The following is a 27,793-nucleotide window of genomic DNA, read 5'->3' as shown; positions in this document are numbered from 1 at the left end:
CTGTGGACACTTCAAAAGCTACTTAAGAATGAAATAAAGCATGAATGGCATGCTTTATGCATCTTGCTTAATAAAACAACTGCAGTTGAAATTGTGTTCATTTTCAGTGAGATATAGGTGCTGACTACACCTAGCATCAAAAATATGTAGAGAATTGTTTTTCTAGCTCGGTGCTCCCTGGGGGAAGCACTATTCAATTTGCTGTCATAACTGCTTTGTGCGTCTGAGGACTGACACATCAACCCTTTTGGGGGCCTTCCCTTGAAGCACTGGTGAAGTTCCCACAGCCAGGCAGGGACAACTCACCATTGCTGGCCCCAGTGCAGTGCTACACAGGGCCCAGGTATGAGAGAGGGTCTGGGCAAGGGAAGGCTGGCATTGCATGAGACCAAGGACTCTGGGCAACTGATCATTTGCTCCAAACTGGACAAGACCGAGTTCTAAGAGCAAAGAGGCACTGCAAATCTTACTTTATGTTTTGCTAGACACAATGTAGTTTCTGAGAAGTGTACAATTTTATGGAAAGCAATAAATGGATTCTAGCACTGCCCCCACCAAAAAGAAGGAGGAGGAGGAAGAGGGGAAAGAGAGGGGGAGGGGGAGGAGGAGGAGGCAGGGAGAAGGAAGATGGGGAGGAGAGAAATGACAGTTAAAATCAGCTGTTATGTATTACATGTAACAGACTTGATAAATATTTATAATTTTTAACAAGTCATGCATTTAAGTAGAATTCAAACCAACAAAAATGAAATAGGCATGTGGATATGTGATTTTTAAATTAAAGTTAGTCTTAAAATTCAAATAAAATATGAAGAATGGCCTGGGGGGTGGGTGGGGGGAGGCATCCTTCTGTGGGATGTATTTTTAGCCCTATTTAGAAAAGAGAAAACCAAGGTACAGAGAAGCTAAATAATTCACCCGTGGTTGCTAAGTTGCAGAGGCCAGCATTTGAGCCTAGACCTCTATTCCCTATGCCATGCTCTTTCTATTGCTCATAACTGTCCTAACAGCCCACTGAAGTGGATACCCCAAGAACACTGCTCACCACTTGCTGTGCATCTGCACTGCTGCAATGGATTCCGATCTCCCTCCTGCTACCAGTGCACTTACCCAGTTCCCACCATCTCCATTAGCTCAAGGCCACACATTTAAGTATTCAACTCTACTCCCCTTCTCCTCCCTTCAAGGAGGCTACTCCATCCAGTCTATTTACCGCCCACACATGTAACCCTTATCCAGGCTCCAGACATTTCTTCTACCTGAAAAGAATGCTAGCTCACTCCCTCCTCCCACAGCCATTCAAATCACAGACTTCATCGTCAAAGACGTACATCCTGGTTCGCCTTCTTCCTGGAGCCCTGTACACTGCACTACAGTCCATCAAGTCCCCTCCTTCTGGGCTACAATAGCACTCAGAGCTGAATGATTTCTACGTCACCTTACGCTGTCTCTAGGCAGCAGCTGGTCACGTGTCTGGTTTTCTCAGCAGGATATTATAAGTTCCTTCCCAGGCCCAGGCCACTGAATCCTTCATGTTCTTGTATTTCAAAGCAAGAGAACATCAGAGAGGCTCAGTAAATATGTATGGGGTTTCTTGACTGCTCTCTTTCTGGGGAAAAGAAAGAGAGGAGGGAATGGAAAGAGGCAGATTACCCTCTGACCAGTCTCTCAGCAGCGCAGGAAGGCCTGAGAAGGGGAAATAAGATATTGAAGGTGGGATTTTGAATATATGGAAACCTACAGAACTCAAGTAGTGTGTTTATGTTTTTGGACTCACCTGGCATGGTACAGGACAAAGTTTTCCAAAGTGTGCTTTAAGAAATGATAGTTTTTTGCCGAAACCGGTTTGGCTCAGTGGATAGAGCGTCAGCCTGCGGACTGAAAGGTCCCAGGTTCGATTCCGGTCAAGGGCATGTACCTGGGTTGTGGGCACATCCCCAGTAGGAGATGTGCAGGAGGCAGCTGATCGATGTTTCTCTCTCATCGATGTTTCTCTCTATCTCTCTCCCTTCCTCTCTGTAAAAAATCAATAAAATATATTTAAAAAAAAAAAGAAATGATAGTTTTATTTAAAAAAAAAAATCTGATGTCAAATAAATTTAGGTTATACTTGTCATTAAATGGGTCTCTTTGCTGTAGAATTTCTAGATTTTGGTAGTTCATGTCCACGACAAATCACTGCCAAAGAGGCTACGTAGTCAACATTTCCCAAACTTGTTTAACCACAGAATTCTTTTGGTAAAGAGAATCTTGTAGGAATACTGTTCATATGAACATTCTTTGGGAAATGTTGGCACGGGCCTCCCAGCAAACCCACAGTAAGTGGTGCTCTTTCATTAGCCAATGACATATATTCCACATTTTTTTTTATACATAGTAACTTTGCATGATTTGGTGTGGTCTTGTGAAGACTATTCTAGATCTTCGATTTTTCACTCATATGCAGCCCAGAGCTGGTTGATATGTGAGGGTTCATGGTGATGATAGAAACATAGTAATTGGTTTAGGACTGAGAACCCGAGAAGAAGGAACCTCTCAGGTATTAAATGCCTTATTGCAGATAAAACTTATTTAAACAACCTTGTAAGTGGTTCTCCGACTGGCAATGGCACATGTTTACCCTCCATCTCAAATGTCACCTCCCATCCTCCACATAAGGTAACTCTTCAGTTCATCCTTAGAGACTCGAAGCTAACATTGCTTCTTTCAGAAAGGTTTCCAGATCCCTCACAGGCTGTGGCAGAGGACACTTCCCATGTCCCCGTCCTCTGCCCTGTGCTTACCTATACCTACTACCTGGTTTTAGTGGGCAACTTACATACCTGCTTTCTCATTAGGCTATGAGCTTCTGGAGACCCAAAGTCATTTCCTTACCTTTGGGCACTCAACATCTAGCACATAGCAGGTGTTCAATAAAAGAAGATCATCATAACCAGTAGAGTGGAAAGTCTTTGAGAATTAGGCAGAGCTTTCAACTACCTTGTTCAATGCTAAATCTCCATCATTTAATGCAGTGCCTGGAAAAGAATCAATTGGGTGAGCAATGCAAGGTTATTTCACTCAGGGTCTCTCACTTAAACTAAAATAATCTATAAGGTACATTTTATTATCCCCAATTCACAGGTGAGGAAATTAAGGCTTAAGAAAGATTAAGTGATGTGCCAGGAATTATGGCTTGTATGTAGTAGAAGAGATTGGAATTTCCCTCTTCTCTTCCAGTGTCAGTCAAGGGATAACACTGCTTATAGTCTAACACAGGTCATGTGGAGTCTGCAACCCAGATTGTCGGATTAACCTTGGCTCAAATCCCAGCTCCTTGGACAAAAGCCCTCCCTGCTCTTAACACTGACTTCCACAAGTTTTCTCCTCTTTCTTTGCATCGTCTATTCAGTGTCAACTCAGGCTGACGTTTCAATTTCGGCCAATTCGGCCTCCAAGCTCAGTCCCTTCACTGGGTTAAAACAAAACAAAGAAAATCTCTTTATTTCAGGATTTTATGCCATCGGTAACTTTATTAAATATTTGAAGAAGAGAGTGATTTATAGGGTGGAATCACCCTGTCCGCCAAGTTGACTCCTTATACATACACACACACACACACACACACACACACACACACACACACACTTCTAAAACAATCGGCATAGTCCTATGTAGAAGAGATCACAGATTAGTTCCATCCAAACCAAAGCTCCTTAAAGTCACATCTTCTATATAAGTACCTTATCAAACACTTTCTTGCAGGCAGGCTCTCCCTGAAAGAAATTCTGATGAAAAGTTATGGTGAATACAGTATGATTAAAATTTCAGTGACTAGAAGACTATAGTTTTTAAGAGCAAGAAGTCTATCCCCTTACAAGTCACATTGGGAAGTCCTTTTCTATTCATGCCTGACATATCTTGTGAACACATGCCTATGTATACTTTTAATTCTGAGATTGTCTTAGATAAGAAGAATCATCAGAGAAGCAAATGTTCTATAAATTATTAATTTTACTCTACCAATAATATGGCTGAAGATAATGGTCTCACTGACTTCAGCCTTGCCTACTTCAATCCTATTTATTCCAGAGCCCTAGAATTTCCCATCTAATTAAGATCAGAGCCCATATCACACAGTACTCTGAATCACTCAGCAGTTCCCACTCTTGAGGTTCAGGCCAAAGGCCTTACCGGCAGATGCCTGACAACACTTCCATGGCCAGTGTCTGTGGCTTTCTCTAGCCTCTTTCTCCCTGAGCAAGGCCCTGCTCATGACAGTTCCCTTCTCCGAATACACATGCACACATACCTTACTGAATATAGGCCCGCATGTTTGCTCATATTTTTTTCTCTAAAAAATCCTTCTTACCCTCTTATCTCCTATTTCATTCTTTTGGACTCAGCCTTCTCCCATTCTACCTCTGTCCCAGTCTGATTTAAATAGCTGTTTTTTTAATTCTCCCATAGCCCATGCGTTTTCTTCTTTTGAATGCTTTCTATTTGCTCCATTCTAGACCCCAGGGTTTCCTTGGGTAAGATACACTCTTTTAATCATCTTGTTTTTACAGACTCTGTTAAGTACATGACACCAAGTTCATTCTAAATACATTACTGATGCTGCTAGAAGTTGACTTACTGTTAGTACTAGAAGTCACTGAAACCCAATCTTGCATTTATTTCATTTTAAAGTTCTACTAGAGCCTTAGGCAAAGCACTAGGGGGAAAAAAAGCATAAGATAGTGAGAAGCTAGAAGGAAAAAACTCAGAAAATTATGCACATCTTCCCTTTGGAGGATTTTTGAAGTAATAAGTGAAATATTATATATTTCATAAGATTTTAAAATACTTCAAAACAAGAACTTTGATGCCAGAAATATACTTGGACCTGAGAGCAGCCTGCCACTGGCAAGCTCTGCTTAAACCTGTTACATGTACACATTGAAAATGAATCCAACTCCTTCATGTATTTCCCATCAGATAAAAGGCATAGAGGAGGTGGGAAACGTCAGCAAAAGTTAGAACTAACCTGCACAAATCTTTCACTATAGCAAACTCAGGGAGGGACTAGCTCAAAGCAATCCATGAAATAGAAATCATTTTTCTCCAGTTTTGCCTACTTCAGATACCATCGACTCCATCCTTAGGAACAAAGAGAAAATTTTGGTGGGAATTAGGGGAGGAGAAGTTGGAATTGGTTAGGAAGATATATTTTTTTTATTTTAATTAAAATCTAAATCAGCTATTATAGCTTATTTTTTAATTAAGTGTAAGCAAATGGTGTTCGTAGTAAGTGATTTGAGTGGGGGGTGGGGGGTGGGGGGGGGGAGGCTGTTCTCTTCATTTACACCAATAGGCTTATCTAGGAATTATGACAAACTTATACAGACCTTTAGTCATTCCAGCGTTGGTAAAGCCAACATCCACATAGTAACACATCACGTAGAGTGGATCTTTTTACCTCAATGGTCAACATGCTTAAGTTGTGGGTAAGAGTAAATTGCTAAACATTTCACAAGAAAACGACCTCAACCCCTCGCTAACTGCTGTGGCTCTGAGGCAATTCCTTTTTTCCTTTGCATAGGGAAGCTGCTGCTTCAGCATCTCCTCCCGGAGCCCCTGGCACCGGTTCAGGCCATGTGTCAGGGGAACCCTTGATCGCATCACAATGACGGAAGCCAAGTGCTAGCCTGAAAGAATTCAGAACTGTTTGTTCACAGAAGATCCCGAGTAGAATCACGGGTGTTCCATAGTTCAAGGGTGCCTTGAAGAAAACCATGTAGGAGGAGACTTCCAAAGGCTCGAGTTATTTCTCAGTTGCTGCTCCATTGCACTCTCCTAGCTTTTAAGAAATTTCACCAACAGTTGTTGATTGGGAATTTTTCTCCCTATAGTTAGTTCCTTGATTTAGCAAGATTTGGGACAGTTAAATAGAAGAATTTTCATACATTTTCAAGGAGTACCACAGTGAATACTACTCTCTGGGGAGACAAGTATTTTATTAAGGAATACAGTTTGTGCTTTTGGTAAAATCCAAAATTAAACAAGCTCACTGTTTGTGTGCTGCTATTGATAACACTTAGGTGTGTTTGTGTAGTGTGGTGATTCAAGTTCCTGTAAGATAGTTGGCAACTTCACCTTAAGGCTTTTCAGTAGGGATAAAAAGGTCAGTTACTCAATTTCTTAGAACATTTGGGGTTAAAATTCCTAAAAGTTAAGATTTAATAATGATCCTGAAAAACTGTGGTTAACCATATTGCCTATAAACCTAGGAATTTGGAAAAAGTAGTATTAGTTCTATGCTAATATCAACCATAATTCTTTATTTGAGTAACAGTTTTATAGAACAAACTGTTCTTTGCTGTGATTAGTAATTATTTTCTTACTTATTGGTAAATAGATGGGCTCTGTTCATTTTTTTTTTCCATTCTCCAGATTTATAAGGTACATGCAGAAGATGGTAGAACTTAAAATACATCTATTACTACATTATGATTGCACCCAAATGTTGATTGTCTAGTATTTGGACATAAAGTAGATCTTCTGAAATAAGTTGTTCCCATTGTCCCTGTACTTCCTTCTTAAGAGCAATCCTGTGTTGAAGTGCATGTTTTGAAGCATTGGCTCTCAAGAATTACATTTCTATTATGATTAAAAAATAAACAGTGAAATATAATATCTGGTGCCACATCCTGTTAGGCCCAAGGCCTGTATTTCTGAAAAGCTTAGAGAAGTTGAAGATGGGAGGGGATTACTTACATAGGAGCTCAGACTTTTGGAAGAATTGGAGTGCAGGGAAGAGGAACATGGAAAGCCAAGTCTTAGCGGTATGGAGAGAGGGTTCCTGGCTTCTGATGTAACCAGTGACTGGAAAGATGACAGTGAAAAATTCTTGACACAATGATTTTTGCATCTTTAACCCACTGGACATGCTAACAATGGGCAGATTACCCAAAATAAGTCAATTTCTTCTTAAAATATCCTAAATCCCTATTTTATACAGTAGAGAGATGAAAAAAGCAAAACCAAAACCATATAGCCCTGGCTGGGTAGCCAGGTGGTTGGAGCATTGCCCCGTACACTAAAAGGTTTCAGGTTTGGACTCCAGTCAGGACAGAGGCCTAGGTTGTGGGTTCAATCCCATTCGGGCTCCTTTGGGAGGCAACCAATTGATGTATCTCTCTCACATTGAAGTCCCTCTCTCTTTCATTCTCTTTCCCTTTCTTCCTTCCCCTCCCCCCTTTCCTCTCTTAAATCAGTGGGAACATATAGTAGATATACTACCATCACAACTAGGTACTGCTGTGCTTGCATATGGAAGGTGTTAAGTACAATGAAAATAAGTTATGGTCATAGGCTTAATTATAATTTATGACCTTAAGGGTATGGGATTACAAGGGACTTTCTACATCATGTCTTTGTGTAATGTTTCAATTTTTATAACAAGCATGGTATGTTTTTTATATTCTTATAATCAATCAGGGCAAGGCTATAACAGATAAAATATTTTATATTTACTATTTTAAATTATCTTTAAGGTTGTTCCTTTTGTTAGAGATAAAAGCTCCAGTCTTACACTTTATAACTCACCTGGCAAGGTTTAGGCAGTTGTTTGTTCACCTCGAGTCTACATTTACAGAGATTGGTATAGGAGGGGCAAAAAACACAGTAGAATAAAAGAGGCAAATTTTAACCTAGAGTTCTCAAAGTGAATAGCAATAGTTCAAGAATCCTTGATAACAATGAACCACGCAGTACATGTAACAAATACTTGAAAGTTATTCTAACTTTTACAAATGATATATAAAAACTTACCTGGAAAATGCCAGGAACTTGAGATTCAGTCCGTGAAATTCTTTACTGTGCTGCTGATCATATACAGAGCCTACATTTCAAAGGCAGAATTTCTTCCCCTATATTACCTTGTAGATTCCAAGACAAAGAAAAGCCATCTCACCAACTTCACTGTAAGCTTTTCAATGTGTTCTTTCTAACTGAAAATAACAAAGTTTTATAAGATGGACTTTTGGGAGTTTGGATTATTTTCCCCGCGAGAGGTTTGCTTATCCGCAGGCTAATGTAGCGAAGTTCTCCATAATTGATGTGTTTATGGAGAGTGCCCATGGTCCCCAGGTCAGCTTTTGTAAATAGAACCGGCTTTCACATATAATGCTTTCATTTTTCTCACCTTTGTAGTTTATTCTGTGCATGGTGAATAGAAATACCCTGCCAGCCTTTTCCCCTTGGCATCCCAAGACCATCCTGGTCTCTGATTTTCAATTCCACAGGCGACTGGAGCACGTATGCAGGACATGTGTCAATTGCCTGTACTATGTGGTGCATTCACACGGCTGCTGCTTTAAGATAACTCTTGGGCGATTCTGAATATGAAATTACAGCATATTGTCAAGTCTGAGCGTCCCGACCCACAGCTTTGCATGTTTCTGTTTGCTTGTTTATGTCCGCCCCCAACATTTAGTCTGGTGCTTAGCCGGGACTGGGTACTGACAAAGTCAGGTCTTGATAGAAATGCTTTTATTCCCACAACCACCCTGTCCTCATTGAAGTAGGCAAATCCTAAACCCTCAGAAACGAAGGTTCAAACACCCTAAAACCCAAACGCTCAGAAACGGTGGCGCGGGTCCTAAGTAACCTTGCGGGTGCAGCCCGGCGGGTCTCCCGCGAACTCCCCCAGGTAGCCAGCTGCCAGTGGCCGAGGCGATGAGGCTCTGGCTTTCGGGGAGACCCGGCGGGGGCGGGGGCTCCGCGGGAGCTCGGGGTCCGCGCGGGGCAGGTGCGCGGCCGCGCGTGCGCGCCAGGTCCCCCGGAGCCCCGCGGCCGCTCCACGCCGGGTTTTCCGCCACTCCCCTCGCGCGGACCCACCGCAGCCCCGCAGGCACCGCGCCCGCGCCCGCGCCCCTCCGCCTGGGCTTCAAAGCCAGCCGCGCCGGCTGCGCGGGGGGATGCCGCGGGCCGGGCCGGGCTGTGGCTGCAGGCGCCCGTTTCGTAGGGAGTTGAGGAGGGGCCGGGCCCGCGGGGGGCCGAGAGGGGCGTGAGGGGGAGTGTTCCCGGAAAGCCGCGGCGATGGAGCGCTGCGCCCGCCGCCCGCGGAGTTGAGAAAGAAAACAGGAAACGTGGTGGCCGCGCACCCGTGGCCGCGGCTGATTCATTCGCCCCGAGTGAGGCACGGCCGGCGGGGCGGGCGCGGAGCCGCGGCGCGGGCTGGCCGCCGGGGCGATCGGGCGCTGGACCAGCCGCTCCCCCGCGGGGCGGGCTCCGAGGCGCACGCGCCACCCCCTTCGTCATCCCCAAGGACTAGGACTCCGACCCGCCGCGCCGTCTCCAAGTCGCATCGTGGTCTCCTGGCCCGTGTCTCCTCCGCGTAAAAGTTGGCTCGCCGCACTCCGCGCGCCCTCCCCGGACGCCGAACGGAGACGCCAAGCTGGAGAGCCCGTGCCGTCCCGAGGCCGGCTGCCCCGCTAGCAGAGCGCCCGGCTCGGCAATATGAAGGAGCAGCCCCCATGTGCGGGCACCGGGCATCCGAGCATGGCGGGGTACGGCAGGATGGCCCCCTTTGAACTCGCTGGCAGCCCCGTGAAGCGCTTGAGAACTGAGCCCCCCTTTCCCTATCTCTTCGCAGAGGAGGCCTACCAGAAACTGGCCAGCGAGACCCTGGAGGAGCTGGACTGGTGTCTGGACCAGCTAGAGACCCTGCAGACCAGGCACTCCGTCAGTGAGATGGCCTCCAACAAGGTAAGGCCCTGCTCCGCTCCCACGGAGGTCCGGAGGCGGCTGGTTCCCACGCCGGTGAAGCCACCGGTTCCCGTGGCCCCGGGAAATGTATGCAGATTGTTGGCAGTTATGCTCCCTCCGAGGGAGGTCCCTGATTCTGTGCCTTCCCTCTCTCTTCCACTCACTCCAGATAAAGGAAACATTTTGCAAAAGTAGCTTTGACATAGTTGATGGCAGTACCTCCGGGACACAGTGGTTTTTTTGGGGGGGTGGCAGATGGGAAGACTCGTGACACTTTGCCCTTGCTGCAGAAACCCAGTCGAGTCCATGGGCATTGCATGTTTAAGGGTATTCTTGGGATTCCCAGCTGGAAATAAGAGTGGCTGGAGGTCAGTGCAATCTCTTGATGTCATCCCTCAAACTGAACTTGGAACCTTAGCCCTCATTTATCTAGGGGTCAGGGTACCCTGTAAAAACTGACCCTTTGTATGTTCACTTGGCCATACCTGTCCAGAAGAAACGTCAGCGAAGATAGAAAATACCATTATGATCTTTACCTTGTTCCTTCCCTTGAGTCTTGGAAAGTCAATGGGGTGTTTGTGCCATATCTGCTAACGTGCCGGTCTTGGTGGTTAGTGGAGTTTGGGGGGATGAGAAGTAACCTTCAGTCTGGCTCAGCGGTAAAGCAAGGTAGAGTGTTGTCTGTTTTGCTGTTTTTCTCAGAATTCCTGTGGGGTTTTTTTGTCTTTAGTTGTATAAGGAAATAATTGATTATGTATGTTTTTATGAGTATTGGCTGAGGGGATAGGAAAGGAGGATGTTGGATGCAAATGGCCAGGAGATTCAACCAGTAAGGACTCGATAACTTTGTGTGACAATTAGTAGCACAAAGATTAGTAACACTCTCTTAAAGATACTTAATTTTGAGCCACCTATTTACAAGGTCAGGAAGTGTATACCGTTTTTACTGTTTATGTGCACATATTTTTCAGAGAGTGATGCTTTTTATTTTGTTTTTAGCCTGCTGTAGTTTTTATCCCACCTGTTTTTTTCTCACGCGGTTTTTAAAAATACCATAGCGTATCAGCCACTTGTCTTATCTGTCGATAATGCTTACATAGACAGCATTGTTTTTAAATGAAACATTACCTGCAAATAAAATAAAAGGGACTCTCCAGTCGCTGGCTGCAGGCACTAACCTACCCGTAAGCATGCTGACTTACCCATAAGCATGCTGATCAAATGTAATTTTTTTTTTTTTTTTTTTGGTCATTTGGGCCTCATTTCTAAATTTGGTATGACTCTTCATTAAAATGATTGGTTCTTGCTCTCCTACTCCCCGCTGTGGCATTCAGTGCCATTGTTCTCATCTGGCTTACGAATTCCTAGTTTATTTATTAAATTTCTAAAACATAAATTGTCTGTTCATAATTTGATTCATAATAGCAGTGGACATAAGCTGGGTATCTCCATTGTCCTAGCTGCTGAATGGGACCATTCTGCAGTGGGCCTGCGTTCTGAATTCTCTTCTCTGGTTAATTCTGTGTAGTAAAAGAAAGAGCAGAGCCTGAAGGCACCTGAAGGCAGTTGCTTATGTTTTCAAGATGATTTGACTGTTATTTTTCAGCAAAATGAACCCACGCAGCTACAATTACTTTCCCCAAAAATCCATACTCTTATGATGAAACCTGTCTTCTGATTTAAAAATTAACATGAACTCTAATAATCCACTATATATGACAACTGTCAAGTAATTACCTTATCCACATTTTAAGATCTGAAAAATAAAACTTTGTCACAATAATTACTCAAAATGATTCCTTTCTTTTAAAGGCACCCCATAAGACAGGGATTTTTATTTTTTAATCTTCATTGTGAAGGACCCTAAATTAGACGATGACTGTGTTAATATACAGGTTTATTTGGTTGAAGTGCAATCTAGGTTGAGAAAATACTTCTTCAAAATATAGTCATTCTAGCAGTCTACGCCTTATGGTTGAATGATTACTGACGGGACACTTATTTTTAACATTACATTTTTTTCAACTCAGATGTAGCTGTTGCTTAAACTTTTAATGTCTAAGCCATTCATTTTTTAACCCATTCATTTCTAAATGAGTGCTAAGCTCATGTAACTTTTTATAGATGAAAAAGGATTAGCATAAAAGGGGGGGGGGAGCTCTTAGTAAAGGTTGTAAAGTGACCCTTCTGTTTGATAGCAAGGGCACGAATAAGTCACATCCACATGAGCTGTAAACTGAGTTGGAGCAGCTGATCTGAAGGTCCCCGTGAGTGAGCCTAAGTCAGAAATGGAATAGTGACAGCTTGTATCACACGTCCACTAGGTTGTCTGATATCCCTTGAGTATGAATGAGTAAGTCTGAAACATAGCTTCGGGTTATTTCTTACCATCTTTTTTTTTTTTTTTTACATGTTGCACCAACCAATGTGTTCAGGTTATTTTTGCTTTGAAAAGTCATGACATCTTTCTCTGTTCTCTCTTGAGGTTTTTTGTTTTTAAAAAAAAAAAAAAAAAAGTTACTCTAATAGATTTAAATAATAAAAATACTAGTAAGGACTAGGATTTGTAAGTGATTATATAGAGAGCTATGCAAATAATCACTATATCTCTATGGTGATTATTATGAAGAGGGCTTTGGGTGTCAGGAAGAAGGAAATTGATTCTTCAAACCCGTTTAGCTAACTGGGTTAACAGATTCTTCATATGTTTTTAAAAATCCTAATGTAAAGAATCTAAATTATTAGCAGTTTTTAAATGATGTTTTAGAAGTAACTAGCTATATTTCCTGATGGGAGTTGTAATGTGCATAATGCTTATTGATGGTATTGAGATGGGAAAATTATTGAGTTCTTGTCCAAGGCCAGAGTTGGCGTAATACATGTAGGATGCTTGTACCAAGTAGGGTAAGAGGCTCCAGATGGCATTTAATTTGAGTGGTTAAACCTATCGCATTTGCCCTCATAAACACATGAATCCGCTTGAGATTTGTACAGATTTCCTTTGGAACCTCATTGCTACAGTTGAGGGAGATTTTGGTGATGTCTCAAAGCTCTGGAGGTAGACAGACCTAGAAATTGAATCATAATGTTGTTCCTTGCTGACTGAGTTACATCAGAGAACTGACTAACTTTTTTAGCTTCAATTTCCTTCGCATAAGGTGGACACCATATCTATTTTGAAAGGCTAATGCAGAAGGTTGAGAGAATAAAATAGCTAGGTAAGAAATAGTGCCTGATAATAGTAGGCACTATACCTGTTGTTGTTGGCATTATTATTTGAGTTTTAGGTCAAACTTAATTGGTTGCTTACTTGGCTAACATTTTTTTTTAACATTCAATTGTAATTTATGCTTGACATTTTAAGTTTATGGATTCTCATAATATAATTATTAAATAACTGTCCTTAATGTACATTTCTGTATTATAAAAATGCTTAAATTATATCGACACTTTTTTGGTTTAATATAGACATAAACATTTTGAAGTTCTTATTAGAAGTTTAGTCTTTTCTTACGTGCCAGTTACAGAATTCCAAACAGACAAGCCAAATAACACTTTGTTTTACTGTATAACTGAAAAAACAGTTCCTATTAATTTTTAGAACATATAAAACTATCTGGGATCGGTGGGCATATTTCCATCCTTTTGTACAGATTTTGCAAAGCTAGAATATCCTGCCAGATGTTTGTATGCAAAGTAGTTTCACAGTGTTTTTGGTCACCTTCTCTTATAAAAAGTCAGTTGAGGATTCAAGGAGGACAGGCCAGGAGCCTAAGCCTCAGAGTTTCAAGGATTATGCTATAACTTGAACCCTATAACTTCATTCACTTGTGACCTAACAAGGCCCACTTCACCAGTGTAAGTGCAGGAATGTTTGAAGGAGGAAACAAAATCACTTTGATTTCTCCTCAAAATATGCCACTCTAAAAACATGGGGTTTTTTCCTCTGTCTAATTTTGGGGCAGTTTCTTGTCCTGTCATTGTTGGAAACTACTGTGCTTCAAGCTGAAAGCACGTCTTGAAGTTAGGATTCAAGCATCCTTCTAAGAGACTGAAGGCTGTTCTTTAGTGCATTCCAGATGTATATAGGCCAACATTGCAAACGTGGTTATTGCTTCTTTATGGAATTTATTTTGTCTATTTGTTTTTCAAGAAATTTTCGTGCTTCTGTTGCCATAAATTACATTGCTTTCTGGGGTGCTTTTTCTTAGTGTTTCATTGTCTGCTCCCCCTGCTGCTGTTTAATAGCCAGTGCATACAAATATATGCTAGAGTTTTCTATAACTGCTTTTACATTTTATTCTGGGAAAAAGGGGTGCTAGAATGAATATAGGATATTTATAGAGGTAGCTAAACCTTAAGGTATTTCAGCATTATGTGAGTATTACAGAACAGAAACTTCCTTGCTAAGAAGGAAGTTGAAGTTAAGTTGGAAAAGGTACTTTAATTTTATGAAGAACAAATATCAAGTGACAGTCATTTTCTACATTAAAATACTAAAATTTGTTGACATAGTCATAAGAGAATTGTTAAGAATTAATAAACATGCCTAAAGAAAACTTCAAATTTTAAAAGAATGTGTTTTCTGTATCTATAGAAAATAAATTTATTGATGTTTTGAATTTGCTTTTTCATTTACTTAATAAAAGTAGATTTGGCGAAGAGTTATGTAGTTTACATGTGTGCCATAGTTCTTATGAAGGATTGAGAATATCCCTAATAATTTAATTATCGAAAAACTTCTAACTTGTTATTCAATAAATTAGTCATTACTAGAGAAATTCTTTTCAGTTATTACTTTTTGATTCAATTATCGGATAGAGGTAGCGCCTTGGAGCGTTATAAACTATGTTTTTGGGTTTTGTTTTGTGTTTTTGTGTTTGTTTTTCTTTTTCATTTCAAAACAAAAGCCTTGACCAACATAAAATAGAACTTTCCCCAACATTATGGATAGATTAAACACATTTTTCCCCAAATAGCAAGGATGATAGATAACGCATTTATTTGTTCAATTTAAGAAGATTTCTGATAGTCACATAAATTGTAGCTATTACTTAAGATACACCTGTCTGGCAGATGTGAAATGCTATAAATGTTATGATTTTCAGTTAATCCATAAAATATATAGAATCTGATCTTTTTCAGAAAGAGACCAACCCTCTAAAACTGCAAATAGCGGGGGGCTTATTTTGTGGTGGCATAGCTCTCTCCGGGTGGCATTGGGGTACCTGGCTACTTGTGATGGTTTCATTGGCTCTATTAGTCTGTCATCTTTCTAGGCAATATAGAAATGGGTTGCCCTTTATTTGAATACTCACACTAGTTTTAAAAGACATTTCAGGAAGGCATTTTCTTTTATTCACTTGAACAGGGATGGGGAGTGAGTCTTGCTATTTGATTAAACAACAAACAATTCTGCTCTGTTCGTTAAAAAATGAGTTAAATGGGATGACAGTAGGTTAGAGAGGATACTTTATCTTTAATGAAATACTTTTCTTTATTAGTGCTTAGTGTTCTGGGCTTTTTGTTATTATTTTGCTACACTTTGTCCACTTGGATGAGCATGAATGACATTTACTCCCTGGACTGGCGTGAACACCTGTGATGCCTACGGCAGCTTCGTAGAGCGGAAAGAACATAGATGGCTTTTGTCACATGATCTTGGTCTCATATTCCAGCTCTGTCTGCAGCTTCCTACCTAATATTTTGGGAAACATGTCTCACTTCTCTGAATCTCAGTTTCTTCATTTATAAATGGAGACGATAAAAGGGGAAAATAAAATCAAAAGGTTGCTGAGAGCATCAAACAATGTATGCAAAGCTCAGTTTGGTGGATAGCACATTCTGGGTGATCAGTAAATTGCACGTAAGTTTTCCAATGTCTAGAATGTGTTTTAAAAAGAGATTGAGGAAAACCATGTGCCATATACTCCTTGCAATGTAAGAAAATAATATTTCTTAGAAGGAAAACATGACCTTTCTCTTCTGTAATAACAGTCTAAATTAGTGTTGCTCAGACTTCCTGTGTCCATTCACAATTGCTACAGGTTGAATGTTTTTATTTAAAGCATTTCTTTTTTATTGCAAATACCCACCTGAATGCCTCATCTTAAGCAAGGATGTACATAAAAGCATGGATTTGAAGTCCTAGTTATATTTTTTCTAGTACACATTAAAATTAATATGTCACAAAATGAGAAAATGTTCATCTACACCACCGTAAAGCATTCTGCTTACTACTCACAGACACTGGCATACTTTTGGATATACCATTCTAAATTGCCAACAAGAACAATTTGGTGAGTCATGGTTGGTTAGAAAAATTTGTTTTAAACAACCTATGATTTTCCTTCTCTGACATTAATGGGATCTCCCCACTAGAAGAGAAAAAGCCAAATTTAATCATCAGAAATCTCTCATTCATTCGACATTCATTCCTCAGGCAGAACAGTCTATGGATTTAGAGCACCCCCTTGGGTTGGATTCACTCTCTGCCTTTATTAGATATAAATTGGACAAGTTACTGTAATTCTGTGCTTCGGTTTTCTCATCTGTTAGATAGTTGCTGTGACAATTTAATGACTTAAAAGATGGAAATTGTCTAGACAGAGTCAGAGACATAGCAGGTACTCAGTAATGTCAAATCATTTATTTCTATCTATAAAGAAATACCATCTGTCTTTTCTTGTTTTGTGGGATGAGAGTTAGACAACGTGTTTCTTTGCTGTCCCGATACCTACTAGTACACACTTACAAGCTTTGAAGAGGGAATGGTGGCCTAATGATGGTGATGCTAACTGAAGAGGACTGTTGGATTTTTCACTTACTTTGCTTTCCATCAGTGACTTTTCAAGGAATTTACCTTTTGTTTCTTGTGTAATTTTACAGAACAGCCCATCAATCTGGCCTGAAGTTTTGCCAGAATATCTAAAACTCTCTGTGCTACTTTTGGAGGAATACATATAGCATTAGAGAATAGTTTAGCCAGTTATTTTCATAAATGAATGTATTCCTATTATTCTTCTGAATGAGACTGAAAGGCACAGAATCTCTTATTAATATTTAATGCAAAGAAAAATATACTAAGGACAAAGCATCTCACTGCACCTTTCAACATCTTAACTACTTAGTGTATGTACAAATGTTTCCCTGCTCAGTCGCCTGAGGGGACCTGAAGAGTGACACCCCAGTAGCAATGAATACACCTAGCACCTTCACTTTGGTTTCTAATACCATTGCCCAATCAGAGGTGTCACAGGTTCTTGGAGAAATAGCTGATTCTGAAACTGGGAGCATGTTGTAGGGACAGAAGGTAAGGAAGTACTCAAGTAAAACTCCACATTGATGGGAACATTACAAAGGGACATAAAGAGCAAATTTGTGAAAGGGCTCCCAATTACCAGAGCTTGGAATATTCGATCAAGAAAGTGAGTATTGGATTATAACCCAAAATATAAAAATAAAAAAATCCATGAGGTCATATTGACATAAATACTTTATTGACTAAATAATTAAATGGGGAGAATAGGAAAATCTGTGCAGAAGGATTCCAAGTAATTTATGTAGTGACTTAACCCTCAAGGAGGGAGAGCATAAAACTACTCACTCCTCAAGTGTGCTGTGCATATTGACTTCCCTCCGAAAAGCGCAATAGGGAAGGAGGGAGTAGAGTACCGCTAGGCTGTAGAAACCCCACAGGCGCACACTGCCTCAGCCAGGCAGTCAAAGGTAACATCCACAGTGAGGCCATGTTGTAGTAGGTACACTTATGATCTGATGAATATGGCACTTTACATCTATGGTCTTCCTAGCAAAAGCATATGATCCCACCCGACCAAGAGAAAAACATCAGGCAGTTCCCAGCTGCGGGACATTCTACAAAATACCTGACCAAGTACTCCTCAAAACTGTCAAGGCCAGGAAAAACGAAGAAGATCTGAGAAACTGACAGCCAAGAAGGACCGAAGGAGACAAATGTAACATGCTGTCTTGGGTGGGATCCTGGAACAGAAAAAGAGCATTAGGTGAGAATTGGGCAATCTGAGTAAAGTGTAGACTTTAGTTTAATAATGCATCATACTGTTCAATGAGTATGACAGGTGTGCCATACTAATGTAAGATGTTAGTAATAGGTGAAGCTGGGGGTGAGGCAGATGGAGACTCTCTGCACTGATCTTCCCAATTTGTCTGTAACTCTAAAACTTTTCTAAAACAAAAAGTTTATTAAACAAATCTTAATCATCCTTTAAGGTCTATCTGGAAGGCTACCTGCTCTAAGAAGTCTTTTCTGTTGTATCTTCTCCCATGCCTTTCGCCCTGCCTCCCCTAATTGGATGTAATCTCTTTCCTTTGACCTTCCACAGGACTTTGTAGTGGTTCTCTTAACTCTTAGTCCGATATTTCTTTCTTTTTTTATTCTTAATACATTTACAATGTCCATTAGGTCATTAGTCTTATTTCTCCAGCCTCAGTAACATCACACACAAGGTCTTGTTGAGTAGGTGCTCAATAAATATTGGATGAATTGTGTGAATGGTATTGTAGTGGTGATCCTTGAAATGCACCTTTAAATGCTTCTGCTCTCTGCTGTAGGAATCATTACTGATCAATTTTAGGAACTAAGGTCAATTTTACTTAAGAGGGCTTAGAAGATTAAAGTTCTTTTATGAGTAATAGTTTCAATTTTACTATTTTTCAGACTTTTTCCAAGGGAATTACTAAACATTTGGTCAAAGAATTGAAGAAATTCGTCCTAATTTTTCTGTGTAATGTCATTTGAGTAGAAGTCGTATAAATTAATAAAATGAAAATATAATCTGTTCCTGCCTACTTTGTTCTTTGCTAGTTTCGGTAGTGTTTAGCATGATCAATATTTCAAAGCATCATTGTTACTGTTATCTATTTTTCATCTCAGAACCAAGCCTGAGATGTGTTAGTACTACCTGTGTAGTTAGAAATCTCCTGGCTTCTTAATGTAATTCACTTCCTAGAGTGTCTGCATCATTTTGGGTTACCCGTGTAGCCTTTTTCTCAACTCATATTCATAAAATACGGGTGAGAGATACACTTTTTTTCTCTTTGTGTGAATTTAATACAAGCCATGTTTCTGATAAGCAGATGGATTCAGTAACTGGTTAAATTCATAAACAGCAAATTTTCTACCATGCATTTATGAAGCCTCTACAGGCCTTATAACCTAAAACCAGTGAGTGTCAATATATCATTTTGTGATTGGCCATATAAATTAGTACTATATGCAGGATGTTTGTTCATGTAAATGCTATTGTCACCTTGGAGTCTGTGCATTATAGTTGATGTCTTGCAAGAAAGATGTTTTTCTTTCACGGACAAGAATCCTGATTATTTCCCATTTAAGAATCTCAGTTCTGCTTACAGACACTCATAGCTCAGAAACTTTGGCATGGTTTATGCTCAGATTAGTCTAATCTCATTTAAATTAAAAGTTTATAGTATACAGACAAAAACCATACAGGCTATATTGGTGGCCTTTAATAGTCCTCTCTCCTCTGGATCTACTTTAGCAGTAACATTCTTATTATAGGTTTGCTTCAACTAAAAATGACATCTGAATACTTCCCCTTCCCACAGGGAAGAAAAGATGTGCTGGTTGGCATTTGCCTGTTAGGGAGCATCCTGTGCAGCTTTGCCTGAGGCACGCTTGGGTTTCCGTCAGCGTCTCTGGTCTGCTGCACGGTGATCCCTCGGGTGGCAGCCTCGGCTTTATATTACTGGAAAGGAGTGTGCTGTGCAGACATAGGCACCGTAACAGGAAACACCTCCGTCTGTCATAAGCAGGCCTGGAGCGTAGAAAGCACAGGCCTGATAGGGAAGTGTCCATGGCAACCAGGCACAGATGAGGCTGCCACCGTGGAATAAGTGTGAGCTGATACTGTCGTCTTCGTTTCAGAAAATGACTGGCTGATTTAAGGCCGCTTTCCATGGTGGGCACAGCGGTGTTTTGGTGCTTTGTTTTTGTTTTAGACCTAAATATGAATAAAGGTATCTTAAATAATATTCTCAAAAATATTTAGAGAGGATATATTGAAGTGTTCTCCTTTTGTTACTCTCCTTTCATTTTGCCTGATCATTCCAGTGTAAACCCATTACAGAGAAAGAACAGATATTTCATTTCAGTGGGAACTGATTTTTCAAAGATTATACAAAAATCAAATTATCATGAGTCTATTTAAAGAATGATATATTATACTGAATTATACAGAAAATCCAAATTTATACCAAAGATGTTAAGTATTGTCATTCTCATCAGAGCATATTGTTGAAACTGACTTGAAATATTCTGTGGAAAACTTACTTGTTACCTTAACCTTGTGTTCAAACCTGTTAATGTTATCTGTCACATTTTTAAAGATGAAAAACTGATGCTCTATTAAACTTGTCCACGAGCCATATGCTTCTTAATACAGGCAGAGATCATTATTTTTCTGAATGTAACATCTGGGGGGAGGACAAGGAGATAGAAAAACAAGTGTTTGTTCTCAGGCTGCATTTGCAAAATATGTCCTAATAATTTTTTAATTTATTCAGTGAGCTCTGGATTTCAAAATTGTAAGAGCAGTTTCAGCAAATATAATTCCTGTAAGGGAATCCTATTGTGCGGCTTAGTCTGCCTTCCTTGTTCTCTGTGTCATGTTGGGATGAGAGCAGAAAGGACCTAGCTCCTAGCTCCTAGCTCTTAGGAAAAGTATGCCAGTGAGACAGCATTAGATTGGGAGTCAACTTAGCAGGCAGGTAGTTAACAGGCCACAGATCTAAACTAAAGGATGAGGGGGTCAGTGGTATGAGAAGACCAATTGACTAAGGCAGAGCTGAGATTCTGAGCTGATGGGATTTGGAGGGTTGGGTGAGTAGAATTGGTAGTATAAAGCTCGATCAATCAGCGGGAGATAGGATAAATGTAGGGAAGGTTTAAGCAGGTGTCAGAATTTTAAATAGACAGTTATTATGGTGTTGCCTTTTGGGGGAATGGAGAGGAAAGATGGACTCGTGGCTAGAGTGAGAAATAAAGATGGAAGGAAAGGAAGGTAGAAGAAAGCTGTATTAGACAGTGAGGTGGTGAAGGAGAAGGGTGGGAGGAGGAATATCTGACTGCGCTGGCCTGGGATCAGAGTTGTCCTTGGCTGGAGGCAGGCTGACCAGTTTGTGTTCCTGCCTACTTTACACCTAGGATTCATATGGTGAAATCTGGTTGGAATAAACCTGTGGGACAGCCTTGAAGGAAAAAAGAAATCCCCTGAGGTGAGGGTCTGACTGTTTATGGGAAGACAGTTGGCTGTGGGGATGAGGGAGGTGGGAGTTCTGACTGAAGAGGGGAGATTTATAGACAGAGTGTATTTCTGAGGCTTGAGTCTTTTTTAGCACCAATAGCTGGCTTCACCTCCTTCACCTGTTGCCTCCTTGAGTCATGGCCCAGTAGCAGCATGGGTGGTTTGTCACATCCAACTGCTGGGCTACCCCCTAAGGAACCTGTTGCCTGGGAGGGAGAGCATGGGGCAGCACGGTATAAGCTGGACCACGGTGAAGAGAGACTGTGTCAAAATCAGTGTAGGTTGATTCACTGTAGTGTTTCATGAGTGATTATTGGATACCAAAAGAGAAAGGCGGGACAGAATAGCAAATGACACATATGGATCTCTATCTGGATTCCGCTTTAAATCTTCCTTATTCCAAAGAGCTTAACAATTTATCTTCTGGATATAAATCCACCCCACACTAGAGTTATGACCTTGGATAATTAAATTCCCTCAACCTCTCTGAGCCTCTATTTTCTCTGTGAATCAGGACTAATAAACTCTACTTCACATGGTTATTATGAGAATGACATGAAAACTTGTGTCAAGTGCATAGTGTGGTGCACACACATAGTAGGCATTGTGGCCTATCTTTAGTAGGGATGAGGACTGGAACTATTTTTAAACTTAAAGGTGAACTTTATATGCTGCCATATAAGTAACCCAATGCAACTGGAGCTTGAATCAACACGCCTGGATGGCAGAGCCCACAGCGTGTGCCTTTGAAATCCTGATACTCAGCATGGTGATTTATGGGACCTCACTAGCTTGCATATGTGATGGCCTACTGAGTTTGTTTACTTTAGTTTTAGCTCGGTTACCTAGCACTCTATGATAGCATATTCTTATTTACACTCTCACTGACCACTTAATTATGATGACTTTGAAAGAATATATTTGAAGGCGGACACACAAAAAAAGAAACTTTTATTAGAGTTGTAAGGGTCTCGTGTAGATAGATCTTCATTCCACCTTGTCTAAAAATCGGTGCATTGCTTACCTAAATGGCCTCTAAGGCCCCTCTAAATGATTCAGATATCAGTATCAGGTTACTAGGTGTCTCTTCTTGGGACAACTAAGAACAAGAACCAAAAATAAACCTTTTCATCAGTGCACAGATTTAAAATGACAATCTGGTTGAGAAACAGAAGAGTGGATGATATGACCTTGAACTTAGTTCCAGCCGATGATGAAGTCTTGGTCATCGTCTGATACTAGCCATACCGGAGGGAAAAGAAACTCCCCAGCTGTGTAGTTGTTGTAAGAGTTGAAAATGAGTCACTGAGTAGGCGATTGATGCCTTTCCTTCTCCACTTGCTGACAGCCACTTTGCAGAGAAATCAAACATTGCTTAATAAAAGTTGTTTTTGGTTTTTAATTTGAAAGGATATAGAGGTGAACGAGGTTTGTGAGATCTACCTATTCACCTCCTTCACTTTACAGATGCCATAACAAGGTACAGGAAAAGATGAAGTCACCCCGAACAAATCAGTCCTGTGTTACTTTTGTCAAGGCTTTTATCTTGTGGCAAAAATTTTTGTTGATAGACATGACCTTGATTTAGGTCTTTTATTGACATCATCACTTTTGAATGAGATTTTTAGGCTGGTGTGTCTTTACTATTTGTGTTTCATACTTGACTATTTTCTAGACCAGGTACCATTTTCATGTGGGAAATAAATCATGAGGGTTTTTTTTTTGTCGTTGTTTTATGCCTTTTGGCTTCAGCTAACCACAATCCAGTATTTAGGCTTACATAGGGGTTTGTTTTTTTGGGGGGGTCTGGTAACTATAGGACATGTATCTGCACCAAAGGTTTTATAGACAAAATGAGACTTTTAAATAAGTGTATTATTTTACTCTTTTCCTATCACCTTTATTTTCAGAAGCAAAACTTATGTTCTCCCATCATAATGATATAACTTAGGCAGTATCCTAGAAGAATAAATGTCAAGGTAGTTATTAACAACCATTTTTCCTGAAGTGTGAACAAATATGAGTTAAATAATGTTTTAAACTATGTTTTAGGTCTGAGGGTGTTTTTTTTAAGGACTTCCTTGGTTTTAGAGAGAGGAAGGGAACGGGAGAGAGAAACGTTAATGTGAGAGAGAAACATCCATCAGTTGCCTCCTGCATGCACCCTGACCCAGGAGCAAGCCCACAACCTGAGTATGTGCCCTCACCGGGAATCAAACCCACCATTTTCTGGTGTGCAGGATGACTGATCCAGCTAACTGATCCACACTGGCCAGGGCAAGTTTGAGTTATTTATTAGAAGAAACATAGTTGAATCTTATGTTAGGGGCAATTAGATAAATCGCGTTGGTTTTTCCAGTATTTTAGAGCCAGTAATTTAGTCTCAAGATATAAGAACAGTTACATTTAATTTTAAAAATTGCTTAAAAGCATTATTTTGAATAAAAATGACTGCTATAGAATTATTGATGATGATCTAACCTATGCTGTATTTTATGGATAACAATATGTACTTTTAAGATATGGCAAGATTTCCTTTTCCAGCAAAGTGGCAACATGCATCTAATTTGAATTCCAGAAGAAGAGAATAGAGAGAATGGAGACAAGGAAATATTCTAGGATTTCAGTTGAATCCCAAGCAGAAAAAATTTTTAAAGAAACCCACATCCTGGTATTTCCTACAGAAACAAATAGATCTCAGCACAGCCAGAGAGAAGAGGCAGATTGTCTACAAGGAAACAAAAATTAGATTGACAGCTGTTTAATTTGTGGGAAGTGGCAGGGGTTCATCTGATTAAAAGAAATTATATCACATGTGAAAGCAAGGGCATCTGGGATACAGAGTTTTTAATTGTCCAGACTCTGCAGCTCAGGAAGGCACACTAGAAGGAAGTGGGGTGGCTCCTGCACTTGCTCGTTTATTTTGTCTCCCACACACTAAATGCAAGCTCACACGATTTGCTGAAGCAATAGCTAACACATAGTTAAAAGAATCATCATCATATACTCATTGGTACTGGTCTTGACCTCCTTGGTCCCAAGTCACCTGTGGAGTTGTACCTACATTGCCCTTTGGGATTATAGGGATGTCTTTACATTTGTCAGGTCAGTGCATGCTGAAAAAATTATATCTATTTGTTTGGTATCTCCATAAGCATTTTCAGCTGGTGTCCATGATTCTAATAGTTTGCAGACAAACCACTGATTGCATAAACTATTGGGTAGATATTATTGCAGGAATCTTAATGCAGTTGTTTTAATCAGATTGTCTTTCTTATGACAAGTTTCAGTGTTTCTGGTCACACTATAAATAGTTTATTGGGCCCTGACCAGTGTTGCTCAGTGATAGAGCATTGGCCTGGGCACCAAAGGGTTGTAAGTTCAATTTCCAGTCAAGGGCTCATATCTGGGTGGCAAGTTCAATCCCTGGCCCCATTCTGGGGTGCGTATGCAGGAGGAGGCAGCTAATTAATGTCTGTCTGTCTGTCTGTCTCTCTCTCTCTCTCTCTCTCTCTCTCTCTCTCTCTCTCTCCCTTCTTCCCTCCCTTCCACTCTCTCTATAAATCAATGGAAAAAAAATATCCTCAGATGAGGATTAACAACAAAAAAATTGTTCATTGGGCTCCTGACATCTGCTTGATACTGTGCTGGATTACCTTTATTTCTCCAACTCCTTCCACACAACCCAAAGACCCTAAAGACCTTACTGTATGTTGTAGTGCTCATAAGAGACAGGGCCACGGTTTTAACTCTGGTGAAGCCAACTAGAGAAACCTACATTCTGTACCTTGGTACTTCTCAGAGTTCCCATACTCTACTCCTCTGTCACTGTCACTTATGAGGGGAAAAAATCCCATTATTGCACCATTTTAAATTGTGCTTATGATTGCATTTAGTAAAGTCTTAATTACTAAAATGTTTAAATAAGGCATAGTACCTTAATAAAAATACTGCCGACTTAAATGCTGGATTCTGCTTTTGGTTATGTTATGTAATCTTGCTTAGGCTTTTATATTACTAATTTACTGTGAAGAAGGGATTTAAAAATAAATTATCTGTTAATGGGTTTGGGGGAATAGTCTAAAAACATCTTAAAAGGGTTTGGGGGATAGTCTGAAAACATCTTAAAATAATTTGATGAAAGTGTTCTATCAGAGTGTAATGTCATTAGAGGATTTGAAAGTAAATACATATTTAAAACAACTATCTGGCATTTTTCCTTACCCAGAACTCTGTGAAGAATTGGGGGTAGGGGTGTAAAATGTCCCTCAACAGTTAAAAAAAACAAAAAAAAAAAACTTCATATTTTTTAAATTGTCTTGCACTCAATTCATAGGACTCTTCTCCTTTTTATTCTCCTCCAAATCTGTACTTCCCCCAACCTTCTTCATCTCAGCAAATGGCCCAAATATCTATTCAAGTCACAAATCGAGGTGTTGATTCCAAATATCTATTCAAGTCACAAATCTAGGCGTTGATTCTTATCTCTTCACTTCCAGCATTCAGTTCAAGTCTTGTTAGTTCCTCAGTGCTTCCTTTCCTCTTCCATCTGCTCTTCCCCCCTACAAACCATCCTCTCCAGGGACAACTTTTTAAAAATGTAAATTAAGTTCCACACCCTCTGGCAAGCTTACCTGTTCTTGACTTTGCCCTTCCTTGACCCCTCTAATCTGACCTGATATACTTATTTCTTCATGCTGGCTGTGTTCCTCAGCCCTTGTTCAGAAAGCTCTGCCCCAAATCTTCTGGTTGGCTTTCTAGTCATTAGGGTCTCATCTCAGATATTACTTTCTCAGTGCAGCTTGTCCTGACTACTTAATAGCATGTTTGTCACTTTTTTTTTTTTTTGTCTAAGGCTTGTTTTTGTCTTTTTGCTCATTGCTGTATCGCCATGCTGATGCATAGTAGCTGTTTACTATTTTGTTAAGTGAATAAGTAAATAATCATTTTTAAGTGATTATTATCTGATATTTAAGCCCATTACTTTCCACAAGAATTTTCATTGAAATCGTAGTATTTTTATTTCTGCTTGCTAATAAATGTGAAGGAAGAAAAGAGTTAGGTAGTAAAATAAGTTTGAGAAATGCTAGGTTAAACACAGTTAGAAAGATTCTTCATTACTGTTCTGATAAAGCTTTTAATATGCTATTGTACACAATCTCTAGGAAGGTTAGCACTATATCAGAAGTTTATTTCACACTGGATGTCTTCTTTGAGAATGAGAGCTGCTTTTACAACACATTCTAGACAAAAATCCAATGTAATAGGAAGAAGAAAATGAATGCTTTATTGACTATGTGGAGGCTGATTTCTATTGACCATAAAAAGAAAAAGCTGCCCTAACCGGTTTGGCTCAGTGGATAGAGCTTTGGCCTGCGGACTGAAGGGTCCCAGGTTCAATTCTGGTCAAGGGCATGTACCTTGGTTGTGGGCACATCCCCAGTAGGGGGTGTGCAGGAGGCAGCTGAGCGATGTTTCTCTCTCATCGATATTTCTAACTCTCTATCCCTCTCACTTCCTCTCTGTAAAATATCAATAAAATATATTTTTTTAAAAAAGAAGAAAAAGCTGACAACCAAGGACTCAAAAATTAAACCTATGAAAAAGTGAAAGAAGAGAATCTACAACAACGGCACCCAGTGAACAGCTGTGAACCCGGGAACACTGGTCCCCAAGCGGCACGAGCACGCAGATTCGGAGGAGCCCTGCACCCCCTCACTGAAAGGAGAGAGAGAATTACATAACCAGACACCTGGAGAAGAGAGATCATGGGGAGACAAAGAAACAGCCCGCATATGAAAGAAAAACAGGCATCACCAGAAAAGGAAGTAAACAAAATGGAGGCAAGCAACCTATCAGAGAAAGAATTCAGAGAAATGGTCATAAGGTGGATGAAAAGAATGGAAGACAAATTCAACAATATGTGTAAGAACCAAGAGGACATGAAGAAGAACCAAGAAGAAATGAAAAATGACATCACTGCTATAAAGAAAAAGTGAAAGAAGAATTTTAAAATGTATGCATCAGTTGGGACCATTCAGTTTTCTGCAAGCAGCTCTACCCATTTCACCATATTTGCTTTTAATTTCCACCAGCTGGCATAGTTCTTGGCCTACAATAAACATACCATAAAATAAATATTTGTTGACTATTCAGTGATGAGTGAGTAAATGTGGTCCAAGATCATCATTAAAGAATTAAGATCAGTTGGTTTAAGAAAGCAGGAAAATATCTAAGGCATTTCAGGGAATGTTTTATTCCAAAGGATTAAAATAACAATGATATTAATACCTAATAAGGATAGTTTAACTGCTATTATATTGCCTAAAGGCTTTGCTTAATTAGGAATTTTCCATATATTAGATTACTCAAAGCTAACATGGACTTTAGACAAACATATGCCTATTTGCCTGGGATATAGTGGTGGAGCTCTTTGAAAGAGGAAAATTGTTATTTTATGGTATGTAACTGTGCTTGAAATTTTTTTCATTTCTCTTTAGGCACAGTTAAGCAAATTTGGAATTAAAATAATTTGATAGCATCATCTCATTTTTTAAAGTCAGATTTTGAGGTATAACTTACATATGGCAAGATGTAGTCTTTTTAGGTATGGTTGAATGTGTTTTGAAAAATGTATACAATTGGATACTACCACCAGAATCTAGATACAGATTTTTACATCACCCAAAAAGGTTTCTCTTGCTCTTTTGTAGTCATTCCCCACCCCTATCCCCAGTCACTGGCAACCAGTGACC

The 27,793-nt window shown here is 40.0% G+C and overlaps 1 protein-coding gene across 2 annotated transcripts in view; it reads left to right on the top strand.

The window, feature by feature from the left end:
• The window catches only part of LOC308518423 (3',5'-cyclic-AMP phosphodiesterase 4D), a 505,639-nt gene that overhangs the window by 453,297 nt on the left and 24,549 nt on the right, over positions 1–27,793 (top strand). For both annotated transcript variants that reach the window (XM_081090153.1, XM_081090152.1), the window contains exon 6: positions 9,620–9,732. In XM_081090153.1, coding sequence (XP_080946279.1) covers positions 9,620–9,732 — 113 coding nt within the window. The remainder of the gene's footprint in view (positions 1–9,619; positions 9,733–27,793) is intronic.

This window comes from Myotis nattereri (genome assembly GCF_964212035.1).
Source record: "Myotis nattereri genome assembly, chromosome: 4".
NCBI classification, from domain to species: Eukaryota; Metazoa; Chordata; class Mammalia; order Chiroptera; family Vespertilionidae; genus Myotis; species Myotis nattereri.
The sequence above is the reverse complement of the archived record's forward strand: the minus strand, read 5'-3'. Positions and strand labels throughout refer to the sequence as shown.